This window comes from Tribolium castaneum, chromosome 10 (assembly GCF_031307605.1).
Source record: "Tribolium castaneum strain GA2 chromosome 10, icTriCast1.1, whole genome shotgun sequence".
NCBI lineage: Eukaryota > Metazoa > Arthropoda > Insecta > Coleoptera > Tenebrionidae > Tribolium > Tribolium castaneum.
In genome coordinates, this window is record NC_087403.1 from 8,952,348 (window position 1) to 8,975,490 (window position 23,143).

Here is a 23,143-nt window from a genome sequence, read left to right on the forward strand (position 1 = left end):
CAAATTAAATGCATAGTAAAAATAATAAACACACAGTAAAAATAATAGTTGCACTGTAAAAATAATAAATGCGCAGTAAATACTAGCATTTCAAACTGGAGAGTCTAGAATCCCACATTTCGTGTTCTACGTTTCGGAATTTAAGCGTTCGAGGGGTATGTTTCCTTTTAAAACTGAAATTAGGTACTGTGCATAAGTATACGATTTTTTTTACTAAGCACTTTATACTAAACAAATTTTAATAAAATACTGTGCGTGATTTACTTGTCATTTAAATTTTTTACTGTGCAAAAATTATTTAAATACTGATCATTTATCATTTTATACTGATGAAAATCGGATTTATTACTGATCGCATAGAACATTCCAGAAGATGCAATCAAATTTTGATTCCCGATTAATTTGATGCAATGCCATAATTAATTTTGAATTAGTTTAATTCTGGATTAACTTTTAATTCACTTTCTGTGAACCAGTCCTTAGTAATAATAATTTATTAATTTAATTTCAATGAACTGTAGAAAAATTCTGATAAAAAAATATAAAATAATTTAAAAACAAATGCTGATTATTGTATGATTATTAGTTTTTGAGTTACCTAGAGTAAACATATACTTTAATAGACTCACCCTGCATATCTTCAAACAAAAACAGATTAAGATCGCGAGAGGGAAGTTCAAAAACAACGTTAGTTACGTTTTAGGCTCCAGCACCCTCTATTTTTTGAAACATTTTTGTTTCTCACTCCTTTCGTGTCATCACTTTCACTTTATTTTGTGTTGTTTGTTCGTTATCTCCAACTTTTACTTATCTTTTAATCATTATCTTTCTTTCTTCTTTTCTTGACTTTCCTGTAAAGTGTATTCTTTAAAATGTGTAAAATTTTCCTAAACGCCCTTTGCATTCAGCTGCTCACACTCTGACATTTTAGTATTTTTTGAAGATACTGGCAACGCTTCAATTGGCTGCTCCAAATTAATTAAACCTTCAACTGATCATCCTCTGTTGAATTACCCGACTTTTCGGTATCTTTTTGCCTTGACATTCTTACAATTTTAAACCTGTTTTCATATATTAAATTTATAGTAACATCATAAAGTCCTGTAATAAATTAAAACAAAAATATTTCAAAAACTAAAAGCAGAATCGACTGATACAAGTTTAAATAAAAAGTTTGAACGACCCAAAAGATGATAGTTTTTAGTTGTTGTGGTCTAGTGCCAAATCTGTGCTGTAATATGAGCCGACAAAGGGTAACTAATACGGTTTTTGCCGCCCCTTCGCCACTATTCAAATAGATAAGGGTAGATTCAAAGCTTCTCCTAATTATATTATATCAGAGGGGTCATATATCAAACCAAAATTAACCAAACGGCACTTCTGATATCGTCTCTTCACCTTCAATCGATTGAAACGTACGCGAATGTGAAAATTCGGGTAGGTACAACTCGTTGTGAAATCTGTCATAATAAATGAATGTGAGTGATTGTAAATAAGCGTATTGTGATACAGTATGCATTCAGTGGAAGATATAAATGACCGTTGTCCAAGGAATTTCAACTATTTGCTTAATTAAATTTGGGGTATTAATGTTAACAGAACTTTCAGGGCACCCTTACACAGTAAACACAGTAGCAGGAAGATATCACTTAGGAGTTATGAATGTGTTTAGTGGTTGGATTAGCGGTTGCTCTTGAAAGTGATTTTTGTGAATGTTTTTTGTCCAGTCAAATAAATGTTGTGGAAAAGCTTGCATTTTTGATATAAGTTACTGTGAAGTATTTAAAAACGTTTAGTCAAAAAATTTTTGTTTCCACCCCCAACAAAAATGTGTTTCTTAAAGATTGATTATTCAAAGTCGGTAAAAGTTAGAAAAAAAAAGGTTCAAATAAAAATTGTAAAGCACAAAATTCTTGCCTTTTTTGATATTATTCAGACTGAACGATTAAAAATATAAAAGAGATAAAACGTACATTTAAAAAAAACATCAAAAACACTTGATTTTCATGTAAAATTTTCGAATTCAAATTCGAAAGTCGTTTTTTGATTTGAAATTGCCTTCAGTATAAAAATGACGTTTTAGCCAAAAAATTGCAAAAACTTAAAACTGGATAAATTTTGTGTTTAATACATCCTCGTATCTTGCTTCTGGATAAAGTTAGAAACTTTTTTTATAATTTAAAAGGCACTAATTCCAACAATTATGGTTGAAGTAATAGTAGATTGAACCTGTTGCAAAAATGTGCAAGGATTTATGATTAATCCCTTCTCGAGGGTTGAAACAAAAAATTCTTTGGCTAAATGTTTTTAACTACTTCACAGTACATTATATCAATATTTCGATTTATAAGCTTATTTGACTGGACTATAATAAAATAAAGCATCCCATCTGGGACCTGGGCGATGATAACCCGAGCAATTGTTGACCTGAGGCTAGAGAAAAGGGAGAACACTCTCCAACACCAGCAATTACATTAGCCTGGCAATTCTACATCATCATCTCTCAGACATATAGCACTTTCCTGCCGCGATCTAATACACTGCAATTACTATAATACTTCTCTTCTTTCTCAGCAAACACCTCAACAAATCGAAGGTCCCAAAACGTGGATGTAGCAGGTGTTCGTTTTCGTGTAATTAAACAGTGACGTCACATTTTAATAATCATAGAATAGGCATTGTGAAAATACAATGGTCATTGACTGAGGGGAGTCGGCGAAAAAGTGCATGAAACGTGGCGACCGCGGACCGCAACAAAACCAAAGAGGGTGTGTGTCCTCCTGTATGGTTTAATAGAGATTTGCCATTAGATATTTCATATGCGCTGCATTGTTGGAAGATATCACCGTCCCTTTCCAGACAACCGCTCTTTTATCAACCTCATAAAAAGTCAATAACGTTCTCTTAGATCCCATACCATTCACTTTCGACAACTCTAATTACTATATCCTCTGTGCCAGACGGACCACAACCATCGAACGATGCACAAAAGAATAATTACTTTACTAAACCACATGCCCATTTTTTTCTTTGAGGAGTAAACATATTTTAACACAATGAAAACAATCCGCTACACACTAAAAAAATTCCATTTTCATGTAATGTTACATAAACTGTGTATTTCATGTGTACTGATTTAATTATGTAAAAATCAATAACATGAACAATTCACACTATCAATGTCGGAATATTTTTACATAACTGTCTTGTAGACTGTAACTGAAGAAATCCAGATCTTCGGTTCTAAATATCTTATTTCAAGTGATTTGAAATGAATTTCAAGAATTAATTTCTAATCGGATTTTTTCACATGTCTTGTAAAATAAATATAAAGATTAAATTAAAGAAGTTCGGACAATTAGTTTTACGATTAAATATTTATATCGTATTCACAAGGGCCACTTCGTAACCCCCCTTTAATTCACTTGAAATAAAAAATAATTGTAAAACCGAATGTCCGGATTTTTTCGATTATTTAACCTTTACATTTATTAGCCTATTTACGCACGACAAAAAATTATATTTCGAATTATGTAAAATATTGTCTCATCATTAAGATTTATCAAAAATTCTCCTCATACCCAATAAACGTGAGCAGGTAAAACATTGTATACTTACTAGTGCACTACAGGTTGATTCCTTTTTTCTAATATTTATTTTCAATTTATTTTTATTTTCAAGTAATATTTTCTTCTTTTTTATATTCTTTTAGAAATAAAGATAAACCAACAATGTTTTACATTTCAAATTTATTTTGTTAAATCACAAAACACATTTTTTTTTCTAACAATTTATGAAAAAAGCTTATTTTGTAATGTAAATATAAACCTAATAATACTTTTTTGAGTATTTTTAAAAGTCTTTTAGATGCGAAAATAAAAAACAGGGTTTTCCATTAAAAATTTTTAAGTTATTCAACATGCTTCATTTATTCATCCTTCATTTATTTTTTTGATTCCAGTCAGTTAAAAAAATATATGTTTAAAGTTTTCTTCTTCTTTAAAGACAATAAAGAAATAAAAAAGAAAGCTAACTTGCGGCCTTAATGCTGCTTTTGATTGCTAGACACTGAGATATTATTACTTATTAGGTATTTGTAAAATAATTTGCTTCTCATTTTAAACATGTGTCCCAACATGATAAAGTAATATTAATAATTGAAAAAAAACATAAAATAAAATAGATTATTTTAAATAAAAAGGAAGTAGATGACAACGAAAACAATTATTATAAAATTTCATTTACTAATTTAAGTAAAAATACTATTTTTGGCACTCCTCGCAGATTGAAATAATGTCTGACCTATATTGATTCCAACACGTTGTCATTTTTCAATCAAATTTTAACTAACTGACAAGCCGCAATTTTTTTTAACACTTTAAAATGAAAGGAAATTGTTTTCATAAGTTTGTCTTGAAATTAACTATGCAGTTTTTAATAATTAATTATTATTGTAACGCTAGTCAGAAGAACTTTTCAAATCAAAAGTTAATCATGTACCCAAAGTTGACAATCACAATTTTGACATATGTCGTCGTAAAAAAAGATAATTTTAGGCAAAAGATTTCGTCAATTCGTTTAAGAACGTATATGGTTTATTGCACTTTTTTAAATAAAAAAGTTACAAGGGTCCGAATACCAAACAGAAATACATTTCTGTAAGTTTTTTGTAACTTTTTCGCCAAATAATATTTATTATTTCTATTTCTGAGCACAATTTTTGTTCGCACCTGGTACACTACAAGATTATTTTTTAATTAATTTGTAATACTAGATGAACAAAACGTTGAATTTCCGGGTAGATCGATGAAATTAGAAAATGACAAAGTTGCGTTAACATCGCCCCTACGACGGTGTCACGTGGCTCATTAATTACCGTACTAATCAGCGCACCAGTCCAATTTAGGTTTGGCCTCTTCCACAGTGCCTAAGAACTTAAACGAAATTTGATATTAATAAATAATAAGATAACGCGTTGAGGGAGATACACAAAACCCGCAACATCTTGCTACTTTCAGCTAATAAAGGTTTTTTTTAACAATAAACAGTCTGGTTAGTTTTTGGTTTTATTCTCGTTATATTTCTTTGAGTTCGCAGTTATGCTTTTGTGGCCGAAACACTATGTATACTTTGCATTTAAACAATACGTTTGTATGTTTTACGATCTTTAGATCTAGACTACTCTTCTGGAATACACTCAAAGTATGTGCCTTACCGAATAGTGGCTGTGTTCCACTTCTCAAACGGTTTCAATGCAATTTTAAAGAACTTTTATTCAAACTGTGAGTAACATGGGTGAATAACGTACGCCGGTCGTAAAAGAAGGTAAAGCAACAATAAAAAATAGACAAAGTAGGTAAGCCATCACATTTTTTCTAATATTAAAGAAAGAGAAAACGAATCGTTTAATTACATACATATTTATTTGTTTGTTATATCAAGTTAGAAAAAACTTTAAAATGAACAAACTATTGGTGAGAATTTGACCATTCAATAAATCTCCAGTTTAGTACACAGCCCTGCCGAAGTTATACGAGCGTATATACATGCAGAAGATAACATGCTATTGTGCTGCTATCTAGTGGCAATATGTCTTACGCTGGAGATATAATCTGGAGAACTTAAACATAGCGTATCTTTAAAACCGCCAGTTTCTACCTCTTCTTATGCAATCCACATTATTGGCTGTTCCTGCATTTTAGAGACAAACACTCGTTATTTTTAGGAAGTTAAAAATCTAGGTGTTAAAAAAGGTTGTAAAAAAACTGACATCAGGTATGAAAATCTGGTAATAGTATTCATTTTTTATTAATTTCTAGAGCAGGAAAAGTAAATAAAATTTTATTTTTAATAATAAAAATTAAAAAAATATCTTATTTTAAATTAGGAACGTTAAATAGAACTTTGGGATGTTAAATTTTTGAAGAAATTTCAAAATTTAGGAGAAATAAAAATTGTGGCAGATATTCACATTTTTAACAAAACATACCTATTTAAAATTTCTAGAAAAGCCCTTAAAAATTGATCCGGTTTCTAGTTATAAAGAAAAGGGCGGAGAACGTTACTTTAATCAAATTTCAATTAACTTCTTTTCGTACTATGATTTATGGTCTTATAAATGTTGCCGTTGTGTAAAGTACATATTGATTTAATAGGCAATTAACATGCAAAGTCGACTAGTTGAAAATACTGGAGTAAAATAAAAAAAATTAATAGATAGGGATAACGTTCAGTAAAAGCTTCCATACTGTACCGGCAAAGCTTCGGATTATCAGAAAATCTCCACTAATACGTCAATAGAGCTTGAAATTTGATTAAGTTTACTCCCACAGCTCTTTTAGAAGCGCTCATCACAATTTGTTTTCATTCAAGAGAGATATAATACGTTCAACATTTGTGCCGCAACTTTACAAAGATCTTTACAAACTTCTAATCATGCTATGGATCACTATGCTATTTATCCCTGATTGTTTATAACTACTGCCAAAATTTAACAACAAATTACATCGGAAATGCAATTATTACGCATGCAAAAGTAGGAAATAATGGAGTTATGAACTGACATGTGTGATATAGTAGGCCTATCAATTATTCCATTTGATCCATATGCTATCAGAGGGTTGGACCAGACAGTGAGCGGAGTTTGAATTAACAAAAATTAGAATAAGTTTAGGGCATGTATGATGTGATGAATTTGGGAGTTGGATTTAGGCTTCATAATTATATTTGAGCTCTATGACAAATCACCAGTCACAGCCCTGAAGGCAGAAATGGTCTGCAAGTATCACTCTAGGGATCTCAGCCGGCTCTGTTATTGCTTTTTAATTCATTTCTCCACAGTCATATCCCTCCACAAGATAATTATAAGGTCAGGCTATTTACTCGTTGATCATAATTCATAACTAACCGACTCTGACATTTAGATATATTTTTTTGGAAGAAAAAAAAACACATCTCAAAATTCCTCTTTATCAAACTTTATCGCTCAACTCTGATAACCCCTGAGAGCTCTTTAATGATATCTTATCGGCGGAAAGTCAAATATATCTCACGGTACGCTGCAGATTTATTCAAAAACGTCGATATTTGCATAAAGCAATTAGAGTAGACGTTAAAAATGGATGTAATACGATTAGGGTTGTGGAGGAGTCTGCTAATTATAGCGTGGTTAGTTGATTGCTATTGTCATTTGTCGCCATGACCAATGAGGCACTCTTAGCGCTGACAGAAGCCCATCTGTGCCCCATTGGACATTTTCCAAATTAAACATCGGCTACGCCAACATAATATCCTACAAACTGCACCCTCACTAACACGCCCTAAGAAGAAATTTTGCGGTTTTATGCTAATCATAGTAATAGCACAGTTATCCTACAGTTTGTTTGATATTTTTTTAATATTGCAATATTTGTATTTTGGGCAAATTAAAGAAACAGCATATAAAAAGGTTTCGACGTTAAAGTTTAATTGTACATTGTGGTACATTTTAGATGGCCAAATAGAAAATCTTCAAACCTAAGAGATTTAGAGAAAAACCAAAAACACATATCTTTTTTATTATAAGAGATACACATTTGAAACAACAGAGAGTTCAATAACGTATGTAGTCAACTATTTTTTTAACCATTCGTTTAGCTGGAAAATAACATAAAGTTTTATATTTTTTTAAGTAGGGGTTATAGTTGGCTATAACATTTTCTAAAAACTAATGTTTTTCTGATCTAAAAAATAAAATATATAAATACAGTTTGATATTTTTATATGCTTTTGATAAAAAATGGATATTTAAAATACTTGATAGCAGTTGGCCATAGAAAAAAGTGTAAATAATCTAGAAGTTTTGTGAAAGGCAATTAAAGTAAAATATATATGTAAAATTATAAAAATAAACTATGTTGAATTTATTTTTAATTAAACAAATATACAATCGTCGCAGATTTTAAATAATTTGATTTTTTTACAAAAATACGCTTTCTTTTTAAATTTATTACACAAAAACTAAAAATATTAGAAAAATAGGACTTTCACCACTTTAAAATAGAAAATTCAAACTTAAATCTTTACCCCAAATATTCAGCGCATTGCGGCTGGGAATATAGCAAAATTAAGAAGTTTGTTAAAAGTTGTATAACATGAAAAAGTCAAATAGAATTCCAATTTTTTGTTTTGCTTCTCCAAGATTATTAAATTGTCTATCTAAAACCATAAAGTTCCAAATGGCTACAACTACCAGCAACAATAAACATTTGCTATGAGCATTATTAACACCATAGTAAATCATACCATAACATGATCATTTGTTGGAGTTTATACGGGGATTTAAAAATTGGCAATAAATATGAAATTTTAGTTATTTCACTGTAATAACTGACGAATAATGGTCTAAGGATAACATTAATGTTATACGAAAATTTCACATTCCAAGTGCTGAAACTATATAGTGTGATTCAACAGTGACGAACAAACTCTCGTATGGTGATAACAGACGTTCAGTTAAGCACAAAAATAAAGTCAGATTTTTTCAAGCAACTTAATTTTGATATATTTTTTAATTTGTTTTCGGTATCGGTTTTTGCTCTTTGGTTTCCTCTGATGTCGAATTTTCAAGTTTTTTAAATATTTTCTACATCATAAGACATTAATTGTTGATTTTTTTCAACAGGTAAGTATTTGTTTAATGTTGCAAAAGCTGTCGTTTCCACTAACTAAAGTCAAAATAATATGATCTGAAACTTAACTTTAAAATTTAACTTTGAAGGAACTTCTAATTCAGTTTAATGTTTTTTATCAGCACCCGAGAGATTGTCCGGTATTTAATCAACCTGCAGTTAATATTTTTTTTAATTTTTAAAGTTAAATATCTCTCAAATGATCAGGAAGAGGCACCTAACTGTTAATGACTTTATAGTTTTACAGAGACAATTTAAAGGTCTTTTAGACGGGAAAAGTAAAATAATTTAAAAATAATTTAAAAATTTTATTCAACTTGCAACAAACCTCTTCATTTTTTTTATCTTCTTGAATGCAGTGAGCTAAAAATCCCTTATCCTTTAAGTTTGAGCATTCTTCTTTAAAATGGTAAAAGTCGTGCTTTTCTAGGAGTCTAGTTTTTATGCAATAATTTTTTAAAACAGCATGTTTTTGTTAAAAAAATCAAAATAATTCAAAAACTAAGCTAAATCCACCAATAACGATTTAATGCAAAAAATATTCCGTTAAATATCCATTAAATAAAACATAGATTTGTAAAAAAAGGTTAGTTAATTTTCTAAAAGATAAATATCAGTAAAATTGACTTTTTTAAATCGGCGACACCTGAATGTATCAGGTTTTAATTTCATGCTTTTGATCAATTGATTTTCTCTTAAACTCAAAATATTCGGTTTTTTTTTCAATTAGTTAAAAAAGCCGATTAGGCTTGCCAAAGACGCAGCTTTATGTTGTCGCTGACTGTTTTCAAAGATATATTTTTCTTACAGGCGTTTTCTACCATTACTCAAGAATTTTCTATAATAGATACGAATGAATTAAAACTATTAAGAACTCAATAATCAAACAATTAAGAACTTAAGAAGTAAAAAATACGACGAAAAGTAAAAATCAAATCAATTAATTTAAAAACACAATCCGTCTATTTACTTGCTATTTTTTTAATCAAAATAAAGATATTTTTATCGCTCTGGGCTATAGCCCATTTAGCCCATAGGTAAATATCCCATATATCGTAATAAATAATAATATTTAAAAGATCAAGAAATGAAATTTCTCTTCGACAGTTTCAATTTGCCAATTAAAATTCCGTAATTTATGATCGAGTAACAGGTGAATAGTCTTTGAATTCAACAGTGGGTGAAATCGCGAAAAAGGGAGTGTGAGCAACATCTCATAACGCTGAGGATAATTTTGTCATAAATTTAACGCTTTATGCTTTTCGGCCTTTGGCTCGTAAATTTCTTGTCGAAATTCGAAGGAAAATTAAAAAGTGTACGAGCACGAGACAAGCTATGCGACATTATGTAATTGGATTCTCGTGTGTCTGATTTGGTGTGTAAATGAGGATAAGGAAGTGGTAACACGACTGGATAATGTCGTAATTGAGTAACTGGAATAAACAAACTGGCGTAAATTGTACGTAATGCGTAACGCCATTTAAATTAGGAAACAGATTTAGCGAAGTTATTTATGTTTTTAAGTAATCTTATCATCTCTAACGAAACTAAACCGAGCATTAAATCTGGCGAGGAGACAAAATGAATTAAAATGAAGCAGAGAAGCACTGACGGCAAGTTAATTTTGCATTCAGTGCGAATATGATCTGGCGTCTTTTCTTCTTTACAAAATGAGGAAGGAAAGTTTCGGCTTATCTGGTCTTTTGTGTCGAGAACTTCCATCAGGAGCCCCACGAGGAAACAATACTTCATCGGGAAAAGCTGGATGCGCCTAATTGGGAATCACTCGTTCAGGGTTCGACTTTCTAGTTTAGAGGTGGCCGACCGATTTAGCATATCTAAAGCATAAATCTGGAAACATTTGGAGCTCGCCGGTTGACATGTGACACATGCATGCCACCGTGGGAACTCCTGACCCTTATACACCACCAAGTCGGATCACATTTCTTCATTCGAATACCCATACACCAGCGAAACACTGACCCTTCATAAAACAATACAGTTGAAAAAACTGCCATAAGTTCGTAAATGAAAAAAAAAATTAAAAAAAATTTAATTGTATTGTTATGACCATTCCTAAAGCTTTTATAAACTTTAGTGTTCCTTTCAAATAAAAGTTTTTTAACACTTTTTGTATATTTTTTATTTTTTGATTCTAAGCGTCTTTTTCTCTAAGTTATTTTTCTCATTTTTGGAAACTTGTAACAAAACGTAATGAAAATAATTAGGTATTAATATCTTTCCATAAGTGAGTGACCAGTGCGATTTTTACGTTCATACCGTGACGTCATAATGCCCAACATACCGTGTATGTTTGTTAAGATGCGGTATGAATACAAATCGAAAATCCTTTTTTAACCTAACCTAAAATTTTAAAAAGCCATTTAATCCCCCTAACTAATTGGTATTGCATTGTCACGTAGATTACGTTATTACGTATTTATCTAAAATTTGCCACGGAAAATATGAAAAAGACAGACAAAAAGCAAGTTAAATAAAAGCTTCTGAAAAGGTACTAGTCATGTGCATAGTTTTTAAACTTAACATGTTATTCGTATTTTTATTAAACGTTCAATAAAGCCTCTCATTTTGGTTTTAATTGGGGTTTCCTGCTTGTATGTTCGACTCGCAAGCTGACCGCCATAAAAAGTGCCATGAAACTTGAGAAATTGATATTTTTACACCTCCTCTCGTAAGTGGTCGGCTTTTTAGAATTCCAGTCAAGAGAAAGGGCTTTATGGGTTATATGGGTTAACCATGTAGGGTGGTAATAAATTAGAAACGTGATACTATTGACTGTTTATATTTGGTGGTTCGTTTTCTAAACTAGACCTGTCTTCGCATTATTTTCGTTATAGGATACTTGCCATTCAAATAAATTCCTAAATTGCCTAAGGGGTTGAATCAAAACTAGTTGAACAACGTGATGGTCCAAGTTTAATTCTAGTCCAGTTTACGATGCACTTAAACATAAAAATTAAATAGGGGCCAGATGTCAAACGTTTCGTATTGACTTCTTTAAGTTAAATGACCAGAAGTTTTTGTGTCTTAAAATATTTGCATACAAATAGCAAATTAAAGAAAAATAATAAAGATGCAAGTATGTTTTATTCTTTATAAACTATAATTTATACAGGATGGTTTCAATAGTTGCCGGTAAATGTATATACTCGTAGTTATTAAAAAGGTTTTAGTCCCAAACTTCACGAACAAAAACTTTAAAAATGTCTAATGTTGGCTCTTCAAAACTCTATACCAGGTGTTTCAGTTTTGTATTCGCACCCTTGTAACTATTTTATATTTGTAAAAAGTAATAAAAACTATATATATTTTTGAAAGAAATGACAAAATCTATTGGATAGAATCGTGAATTTATAGCCTTATGATGATATTTGTTAAAACAGTGACTATATTTTTTTTATGGTACCCTGTATAATTTTTTGCACCATTTGATAGATAATTTACTTCTAATTTTAAACATGTGTCACAATACCTATGACAAAATAACAGTAAATAATTTATAAACATAAAAAAATATATAGACTACTTTAGATAAAAAAGCTAGATGACAACGAAAACAATTTTTATACCCTTTTATTTACTGATTAAATCGTGAAAAAAATATACAGGGTTCATTAAAAAAGTTGACATCCACAATTTTGACATCGTAAAGGTAGGTAAATTGATAATTTTATCCAATAGATTTCGTCAATTCAATTAAGAATAGGTATAATAGGTATTTTGTTGTATTTCTTTTTTAACAAAAATGTTACAAGGGTGCGAATACGAAACTGAAACGCTCGGTAAAATATCATAACTTTATTACTTCCTTTCTTCGAAGAATTCCGCTCTCACATAAATTTTTAACAATAGATCAAAATTTTTGTATATTACCGTAACTTTCTGGAATATTAATTTCTGATGAACGTAACTTTAATAGGAATACATTATATATTATATTATACCTTTAATAAGTGTTTAAATGTCAGTTCCGATCGCAGTACGTACCTACCTAATATATTTTGTAATAAACGAATAAACCTTCCGGAAAAAGTTGAACGTATTATTGAGAGATAATCACAGTCGGGTAAAAGACCTAAGCTACTTACCATAATAGAGTTAGTGATGCACTCCAAACCACCCCCGTAGGAGTTTACTTGTAAATGTCGGATTAGCGCATTAACATTTATGGTAGACGTATTCTGAATGAGTGCAGTGATGGGCATGCGTATGTGAGCTACATATTAGCCACTCTTGCTGTGTAGACGCGTCATACCGTAACAATTACTCATACGCTTCGCTAAATGCCTTCAGCAGCCCTCAAACGGTGGAAAAACCAACCCTAAATTAAAACCACAACGCGAAATAAACACCCCGGGGACTCTCGTTTTCACTTTACAATTTTTCATCAATCTCGCAAATTGTTTTGCTTTTGCATATAATTTAATACAAGCGGGTGTCATCAGCATCACTTAAATTCCCCATTTAACGTATTAACGGAAAAATAGTTGGGAGTAATCGCAACTGTCCGATGAAATGATGTACATCCTTGCTTAGACAATCTAGACAAATATCATCTGCAAAAAAAATTGCTGCGGTCTTATTTTTGGTTTTAAAAAAACATTTATCACAAAAAATAAATACCTGAAATGGTTAAAAATTGATAAACTTTTTTTTATCTCTTGTGTTTGTATTTATTTATTGCTTATTCTCAACATATTTCTTGTTCAGCTTTCTTCCTTTCTTCTTAAAAAAATCTTTCTTGCGCTTTTTCCTTAAGAGACTGGCAATTCTTAAGTAATTACTGTTTTTTTTTATTTAAGTCCTAAATTGTCTATAATAACAATTATTTTTATTTTTATTTAGATATTAATTTTTTTTAAGTTATGTTAAATGGCTTCAAGCAAAATTCACCTCCTCATCTGTTAATTATTGTTTAATTTTATTTAATAAAGACCCTTTATTATTATTATTTTCTAAAAACATTTATTCATTAAGCTGGTACGATAGGGGTTAAAATTCCAATCAAACATGTTTGGAACCTCTGCACTGTTATAGTGGAGCCTTGAGAAGTCAAAACTGCGTGTTTAATGCCACTCGAAAGTGATCCTATAGAAATAATCACATAACCGTTCGTCAACTGCCCTCTATAGTAGATACGTTGATAATAATTTATTGTTAGATTATTTTTATAAGTATGCTAATTTATTTACTGTGGCCAAGTCGCCTATATGTAATTGTTAGTAGGAGGTGTTTCCATTAATAAAATTGGTTATTATGTATCTAACGGTTATTAACAATGTCTGGCTTTAATGGGACGCTAATGTCTCCTCTGTCGATTGAACTCAGTGTTGCAAGATTATAAAGAGTATTGTCTGTTCTTTGGGATGCACGTAGTGGATAAAATCAGGCGTATATGAAAGGCTTCCAGTAGTGCGATATTAAGAATTATGGTTTTATTCATTGAAAGGAGGGTTCTGACAAATTACCCATCAATTGGTACAATTCCATTCTGTGTGATTCATTAATTCCGTCTGTTCAAAAAAAGCATCACATGGTACCTCTTTTTGCTTTTTGGCAAATTTTAGAGAGATTACTTAATATAAATCTAGAAAAAATGTGCTGTAGTAGAAAAAAATCTAAAATTTAGAGGGCTTACAAGTCGATAAGTCGAAAACAAAAGCCGATAGCGAGAACTGTACAGCAGATGACATTAATTTTTACATAATTAAATCAGTACATATGAATTACACAGTTTATGTAGCGTTACATGAAAATGAAATTTTACAGTATTTAACGTGCGATATTAAGAATTATGGTTTTATTTATTGAAAAGAGGGTTCTGACAAATTACCCATCAATTGCTGCAAGAATACACGCCTCGATATTTCTATTTTGTGTGATTAATTAACTCCATCTGTTCGAAAAAAGCATGGCATGGAATAAGGGTCTATCGGTGTCAGATCAAAACATTAAAAACATTCCAAAGGTGTTGGGGTCATCCGCATTTGTGCATTCTATTCTCAGATAACCCCTAATAATTTCTATAGTGTGTTTAATGACAAAAGGATTAGGTGCGTGCTCCGAATATATCAGGTGAGAGCAATACAAAAGCCAAATTTCATGGCCTTTAGTACACTAACCCTTTCCTCTTCATCTCATGTTTTGCCATTCTTCGGGCTTATGGTTACACAGATTAGGTATTTAAACTTATTATTCCAGCTTGGCCGGGATGGAGATAAGCCAGAAGAGCCTGAAACGGATCCCTGGCACACGACATGCCTCTTTTATTTATGTCGAAGTATGTAAAAAAATTAACACCGCAAGCTATTAGTTATTACTAGACTGGCATTATCTTTATCACACTCTTATTGGAACGCATTCTAAACTAAACAATCGACCGACATAGTTTATTATCGCATCTTTTCACAACAAAAATCTTATCGCAAATAGAACAGTTAATTATTATGAGAATCAGCTGAGCACTTTGAAATTTGCTTCCATCCAACTCATTGGCATTCAATAGGATTCTTGGCATTTTGAGCCAAATTAAAGTAACAATTTAAGATTTGAAGCATTTTAATTACTCTTGTTACCTATTTTTACTAATTCAACTGTGTTCAAGCTAATTTAGTGTAACAACATAGGTATGACTAAAGAGACAGTTTGTATACACCTATAATTAACCTTGAAGTATTTTAATGCGAATGAAATTATTTTAAAAGCACGTACGCTTTAATGACCATTAAAACCAATTAATCTTTTTGTTAATCTTTTTGTTAGCGTTCTGGACGTTTTTCTTTATTTATAATGATGGTATAATTACTCGCTAAAATAGAAAACAATTGTGCCCTTTTTTGATTTACAATTGTTAGAAAAGGTAAACCACCCAGTCTATAGGCCAGACAGGAATCCACACCTTATATAAGCAGATAAAATAGATATTAAAAAATTGTATCTGATAATAGTGATAGGTGGATTTATTGGCAAATAAAAATTGTTTGAAGTTAACGCTTTACCCCTAGTTTGTGTTTAAAAGATCCAAAGTTAAGACAATTACTTTTAATGCTTTTTCAACTAAAAAACCAAATAAGTCGTTTCTTCCGTCAATTATTCAGTAAAATACAAATAAATACTTTGTACAATTTTTTTAAAATTCGAATTTAACGGAAGAAGACAAAATGACTGTTTTTTTTAATCACAGAATTGGAGTGTTTTAAATATTTTTGATCCAAAAACGCAGTTATTTTCCAAAATTTTCAAAAAAATTGACCGACATTCACCGGAATGGGTCAAAAGTGTCGGTTTTAAAAAGTTCCTCAAAAAATATCAAAAACTGATTGAAAATGTACCTATGCCTTTGGAAAAACTGCATTTCTAAATCAATTTTGAATGTTGCTGTCTTAGCAAATAACGCATTTTAGCCAAAATTTTGAAATTGTTTTCATGACAAGCATTTTATAAATTTATTTTATAATTAAGTGACGCTATGAAAATATTACTTTTTGCTTAAATCTTAAGCCCATCCGTGTATTACGAGTTATGATTTCGCACATCGCACATTTCGCACATGATGACGTTGCATTTGTTGTTAATATGTCTGTTAAAGTTAAGTTAAAAAGTTAATAAAACAATGTAACAAAATTACTTATATTAGAATTAATTGAACCCAAAATCTGCAGTCCAGATTTGTTATAAAGTACGTAATAATCATTTTTCGAATAGTAGCTTAGAAAAAATATTTTTCGTAGACTCACCTGTTTAATAAAACAATACAACATTGTATTATCCTATTAGGTAAATGATGAGATAAAAAAAATTAGTAATTGTTAATTTTTTTCGTTTTTTCGTTGCAGTTTACTAATTAGGAATTATTCTGTAGCATCAATAATGTTTTTTACCTAAGTGTTCGATTTAATAAATTATTAATTTTAAAAATCAAATTTTGATTACAAAACTCAAAACAAATTTCGTCGAGAATATTCTTAAAGAAATTTCAAGTTACAATGCGATAATGATTTATGATTTATTGCTGGTCAGAGCAAGAACCGGGACTCGTTTTACCTCGGTTGAGTGCAATTTTTTAAAATGTAGGTCATCTCTCGTTGAATTACCCTAAACCGCTGACCTAAACTATCTTTCTTTGAAATCCTTCTGTATTTCCCTTGTTTGTGCATCCACTGAAAATTTGAAAAGTCGCACAAATGACTGTATTCACATATATTTTCGAATCAAACTTGGTAAAAATATCGTCTCTATAGTGCCAAAAACACATTTTTTGTATTTTTTTAAATGTGGGTCATCTCTCGCTTCTCTTCTGCATTTCTCTGATGTTTGTCCACCCATTGAAAATTTAAATACTTAGAGTTTGCCGCACAAATGACCGTAATCACATATTAAGTAATTTCGAATCAAACTTGGTATTAAGTAACATCAAGTAATGTTTTGTACAAGCGTGTGTAAATTGCGTTTGAGCACCACATCCACTGACGATAGTTCCAGTAGATAAATATTGTATGTAATCACTGAAGTGCACTTGGAGGATTTCAACATCACAAGAAGAGGTCGGGTCATGCACTACTGCGAGTCGATGTCTGATGTCTTCGGCAGAAGCAGCAGCAAATACATACGTATAACGTAGTTTCGTTTGTTGGAGCATTGTGGTATAGGCGAGTAAATGTGTGAGCACTATCCCCCCCCTCACCGGCGCCCCCACCACGGCCTCGGAACGCCCCTTGGCCTATCGTGACCCGGCTGTGAACCAAGGACCTCCCCGGACCGCCCAGGCCAAGTCGGTGTCGGGCCCGAGACCGAAAGGTCACTAGTAGAGGCTAGAGTGTGCCGTGGGGTTGACCTATCACCTCCAACGCGAGATACGTGCTCAGCTCGCAGCCGCGAACGTCAAGTGCAAGTCCGTGAACGCACACCCAGGAGTCCGCGATCTGGTGAACTGGTGAACTGTGAACTCGACGGTCATGAGTGCGTGAGTGACGTGGAACCGCCGACGTCGCCATGGCTCTGGTGGCCAGCTCCTGGCGCGAGTCCTCGCTTGTGAACCCCATTCCCACCAGCTTGAACTCGCTGCCCAACGGCCTCAACCCGCTCCCGCCGACCGCCAACCTGACCGCGCTGCCCGCCAACATCAACCCCATCACGCTGGAAAACCCAGATCTTGCGCTTGTTAACCGGCAAACTCCCTCGCAGAACTCCCAGAACAGCGCCACCAGTGCCGACAAGAACCAGAACATCGAGTGCGTTGTTTGCGGGGATAAAAGCTCGGGGAAGCACTACGGACAATTCACGTGTGAAGGTGAGTGGGAACGCGACACCCTCCACAACATTTTACAAAACATCACCAGCCCACACGCATCATCTCATGCATATTCTCTGTGCTATGCTAATTTCGAGAATTCTTAATCTCTTTCTCCACCACAGTCAAAAGCACTAACCACTCGAAAGTGCACGGAAATTAAAAAAAAATATCTTCTAATGTGACTTATCTCGAAAATCACATATTTTGATATGAATACCTAAAAATTAAGTAGATGATGATAATACGTATGTACTTCAAAACAAAATAAATTTTTCAACTAAAATCTACTATTCACTGAAGAACCTACTTTTTACTCAAAATATTTACCAAAGTTGGCAAATATCATGATATTTATATAAATGTAAAAATATCATATGTTTACTTCATAAAAAAGATCGTTAATAATAAGTAAGCAAATGTAAAAATATAAAAAATAAAACATGATTTCTTAAGAAATTTCCACAATGAAATGTGGAATTTCGAATTGGTTGATTGTCAGAGCCAATTCAAATCCGAATCAGAATTCACCCTCATGCGCTCATTTTCTTATATGAAAACTTGAAATGAAATAAGAGTTTATACGAAATGAACATTTCATTTTGATATTACCTTAATCAAGAAAAAAAAATGTGCTTCTATAAAAAAGATCCACACTTTGGAAGACTTACACTACACTGCTAAGGAAAAACAACGTCACTACTTTTAAGTATTTTTGGAGTTATTTCATGTTTCTTAAATTTTCCATCGCACCTTATTTGTATGTTATGGCTACTTATGTAAATTTGAGCTTTAATGAGCGCTGTTTTTCGATATAATTAAAAAATTCTTAAAATTATTTAGCAAAAAAATCGCTACAAAAAAACATTTATTAGTGAAATTTGAATAATTGAGAGCTATGTATTAAGTACACGAAGCAAATGAGACAAATTTTAGATCTGTCTTATCATCATTGTTAGAATCAGTTTTTTTCAACATTTTACTTTTGCCTTTGCTCTTATTTTTACTTATTTTTTCATACTATTCCTATTACACTTTATCGAGTAACATCGTACCCCGAGAAAATTTTGTTAGGTTAAAATTTATTTTTAGAGAATGAGTTGGTGGTATAACAAAAATATTCCATACTCATTGCTTGCAATAGCAAGTGTTGAGGATGTAAATAGTTGAATTGGATTCCTCACCGTTTCGCTAATAAACCAAAATTTGGGATATTGAATATCGAATGAAATACTACAGTTGCACAAGCAATATAACAACGTACCCCACGTAACAACCTGCCCCACCCTCCATAATATCTAATAATAATACTTAATAATGAATTCTTAATTAAATAGACATTTTTAATTTTATTTTTGGGGCAAGAGTTACTGTTTTTTTCGGTTTGTCTTTAAGCGGGTTACTGAAATTTTGAAGTTGAAAAATTTAATTTGATTGTAAATGAGATTGTAAGTGTATTTCAGATAATTTAAATTTCCTTCTAGAGTTTGATATCCTAAGTTCAAAACAATATTTAGAAAAATCCATCACCTCACGTTTCCGAAGTATTTAATTGATACTACCCACCTAATTACTTATTTCTACAATTTTTGTACCTCGACTGAAAGTTAAATATATTTTCTTAAAGTTTCCAGTTTCTTACTTTATTCCAAAAAAACTATCAAATATTTTGCTCTTTAAACTGTTGACTAAAACTAAAAGTAGGTAACTACTCTTTACAGTAATAAATAATGGGCAAAATTACAAAAAAATGTGAACCCAATTTGAGATCAGTGCTTAACGGCAATTTATAATCTTCCTAATTAAATCAGTGTTAACTTCATTGCAAAGTAGTGTTAGTATTACATTTAAGTAATCTTTGTGAAATAACATTTTATTCCTGCCAGTTTTACAATTGCTTAATGCTTACCTACATAGAAATTATTGTAATGTAGTAAGTAGAAATCCATTTCACTAAACTAAAGTATGAAAATAATCATTCCTTAGTGTAACTGAACCTTTTGTACATTGTATGTAATAAACCATTACAAGTCTTCAAAATTCATTTTACACATATTGCGAAATATCGTTTATCAAACCCAGTGATGCATGGGGTTAGTATCTTTTGTAAAGAAAAAGATTATTATTTTAACATCTAAACCCCAATAATGAACTTTTTCAAATCGCTGGGACATTCTGTAGGGGTAGGTAAACATTTTAATTTAATTCTCCGAAACAGCCATTGGGTTCAAAATGCAAAGTAGAAATTTTAATAATTTTTTATCTCCATGTATTTCGCATGAGAATGTGGTTAATAATTATTGCACTGGGTGAGTCATAATCAATTGTAAAAGTGCTTACCAGAGTTTCTTTAATTATCTCTAAAAAAGAAGTGTTTAAGAGTTAACCACGTAATTTGGTAATGTATTATAATAAAGTTTGTCAAAAATCATGCCGAAATTTTTGCTTCTAAAAGCGAAGATTATGGTTAAAACACAAAAAGTGTAAGGGATGAAGTTGTAGAATTACCTCTATCTTTTTAATATAATAATCCAAGTACTAAAAACAGTTAAAGATGCTTTAGTGACAAAAACGTTTCGTTTAGAATGCAATTTTTTTTTTTGGTAAAATGTATGCTACAATTTTTTCTCCAATTTTGTTTTATTTAAATTGATTTATTTTTTCATTTCGTACCTTCTAAAACGCAAATAGGAATTGAAATAGTACTATGTAAACATAATATAAAAAACTCACTGTTTATTTCTACAATATCGAGAATCTCAAATAGAAGGGCAACAATTATGTATGTTGTACTAAATTTAAAAAAAATAAACATATTTAATAAATCATCAATGCGTCCAGTCGCAGTTACGCCAACTTTCACGCCTGAAATCGAAAAACAATTCTTCTCAACATTCGCCACATATTTGACCCGACCTGACCCACATCCGACATACCGATCTGAGAAAAAAATCTAAACTTAACCAGCGACAAAACACATTTTTTATAAATTTACATAGAATATTTTCTACATTGCGGATGTAAATTTTATCATTTTTGCTAGTAGTTTAAAGATGTCGCAGGTGAAAAGTATAATTTGTGTCGCTCTTCCAACTTACGTAATCAAATTGACGCGTTAAAATTAATTCGAATTATATTTAACTTTCACTCTTAATATTCTCGCAACTACGACCGAGGGAATAGGTTAAATTTTGTTCATGTGTGATGATATTTAATATTTAAACCTTCACGTGACACTATACTTAACAATCACACAATCGGTATTTTATTATAAGCTGCTTATGTCATATTATTGAAGTGTAGCTGTACTTATCTTTCGTCAACCAGAACATATTACATCCAAAAGGTTTTTGCAATTTGCAAAAACTGAACGTCGCAGTTTCAAACTTTCTTTTGCAGTACTCCAGAGAAAGTATGGATAAACAATCGGGAAATACCTATCAACTGTCCTCACTTAAAGTCCATAATTAATTTAAACACGTTTTTTCGGAATAAAATTTATATATTTTCTAGATAAAACCATCACATGTAATTCACATGCGTAATTATAGCAGAGGTAATTAACTCAAGTGAAAAAACTCAAAAAAAACATTTAAACATTTTAAAGAAAAAAGAAAAATTGTGATTAAAAGATAAGTAAAAGTGGGAGGTAATAGGAAACAACAGAAAATGAAGTGAAAGTGAAGCATTAATTGCAAGCTTCTCGTTTTTTGATGACGAACTCGAAAGCAGTGAGAAACAAAAATGTTTCAAAAATACAAGGTGCTATTTGAAAATTTAAATTAAAAGTGGTTAACAATTGCAGAATGGAACTTAAAATATAACTAACGTTGCTTTAGAACTTCCCTCTCGCGATCCTAATCGACCTGCTTTTGTTTGAAGATATACAGGATGAGCATGTAAAGTATATTTTTACTATAGGTATCCCAAAAAAAAGATCAGCATTTATTATTGAATTACTTTATGTTTTTCATTCAGAATAGTAAAGGCGTATTAAAATTTAATTAATTTAGTTTATTAAAATTTAAAATTATTCACGATTAATTTGAGTTTTACAACCGAAATTTAACTGAACACAAAAATTAAATTAATTACTAATTAAACTAATATTAATTAAGTTGCAATTTTCTTGGGAAAGATCAAATAAATCGCGAATTAGAGTTTGGTTACAATTAAACTAATAAACGTTTTTTAAACTAGCTACAGTTCCGTAATTCGCGCAGAAAACAAAACTCAAGCATTTCAGAATGTCAATATAGATATTAAAAAATATTTTTTTTTGCAGTCACTCAATATTAATTAATTAATAATAAAAAATGAAAAGTTTTAGTTTCACCTTTATTTGTGTTTTGTTTCGAACTTAGTGTTAATTTTATTGTTCACAGAAAATATAAAGTCGATTGATGTCTTTTGCATTGTTTTTGTGCATTTTTTTTAATCAGTTAAGTTATTGGACATTTAAACTTTTAGGATGTAGTACAATGTGTAGTACCTACTGCTTTTTATTATGACTCTTTGCGGTAAGCAGTATAAAACAATATTTGAGAATACTAAATAATGTAGCTTGTCATCAGAACTATTTGTTATAATTAACATTTAACACACTTCACTTAAAAATTGAGGCATTTGTTATTTATTTCTGTGAATTCCGTAAAATTAAGCCGACGCTCAAGAAAGTTGTTAAGTTGATGATGGTATGTAAATGAATTCAAATAAGCATATACCTATTATTACGCAGTATGGTTACAAGCTCCAACAAAATACCTCAGGTAGAGTGTTTACCATATACGTAGTAGGTATTATATCATCGTGTATTTTTTTAATAAAAGAATTTCATGATTCAGAGAGAAAAGAAGCTAAATAAAAATGGCAAAATGTGAAGTGTAAATTTCCCTTTTACCGATATATTGTTCTGAATATACGCTCAACGTTTCCTGAGTCGAACAGCTTCGCTGAGTATACATACGATCTTATCAGGAGCAATTATAATAGTAATTAAAGTAATTACAAGTCTGTCAGTTCATTCACTTGGGCAAGACGGGCCTCCACAGTCATTTTGAGTCTTGTTATTATTACAAGCAATCTTCAATACGATTAGGTAATTAATTGCAGCAAATGGACAAATGCGTCCGATATTAACTCACATTTAAATCATTCTGAATGC

The 23,143-nt window shown here is 31.2% G+C and overlaps 1 protein-coding gene across 4 annotated transcripts in view; it reads left to right on the forward strand.

The window, feature by feature from the left end:
• Window positions 1-17,330: 17,330 nt before the first annotated feature.
• Window positions 17,331-23,143, forward strand: part of svp (seven up) — a 45,803-nt gene continuing 39,990 nt past the window's right edge. Inside the window, exon 1 of one of the 4 annotated variants that reach the window (XM_015980866.2) lies at window positions 17,331-17,979. In XM_015980866.2, the coding sequence (XP_015836352.1) occupies window positions 17,682-17,979 (298 nt within the window). In that variant the 5' untranslated portion in view covers window positions 17,331-17,681. The remainder of the gene's footprint in view (window positions 17,980-23,143) is intronic. The other 3 variants (XM_015980867.2, XM_015980862.2, XM_962444.4) reach the window with 3 other exon arrangements.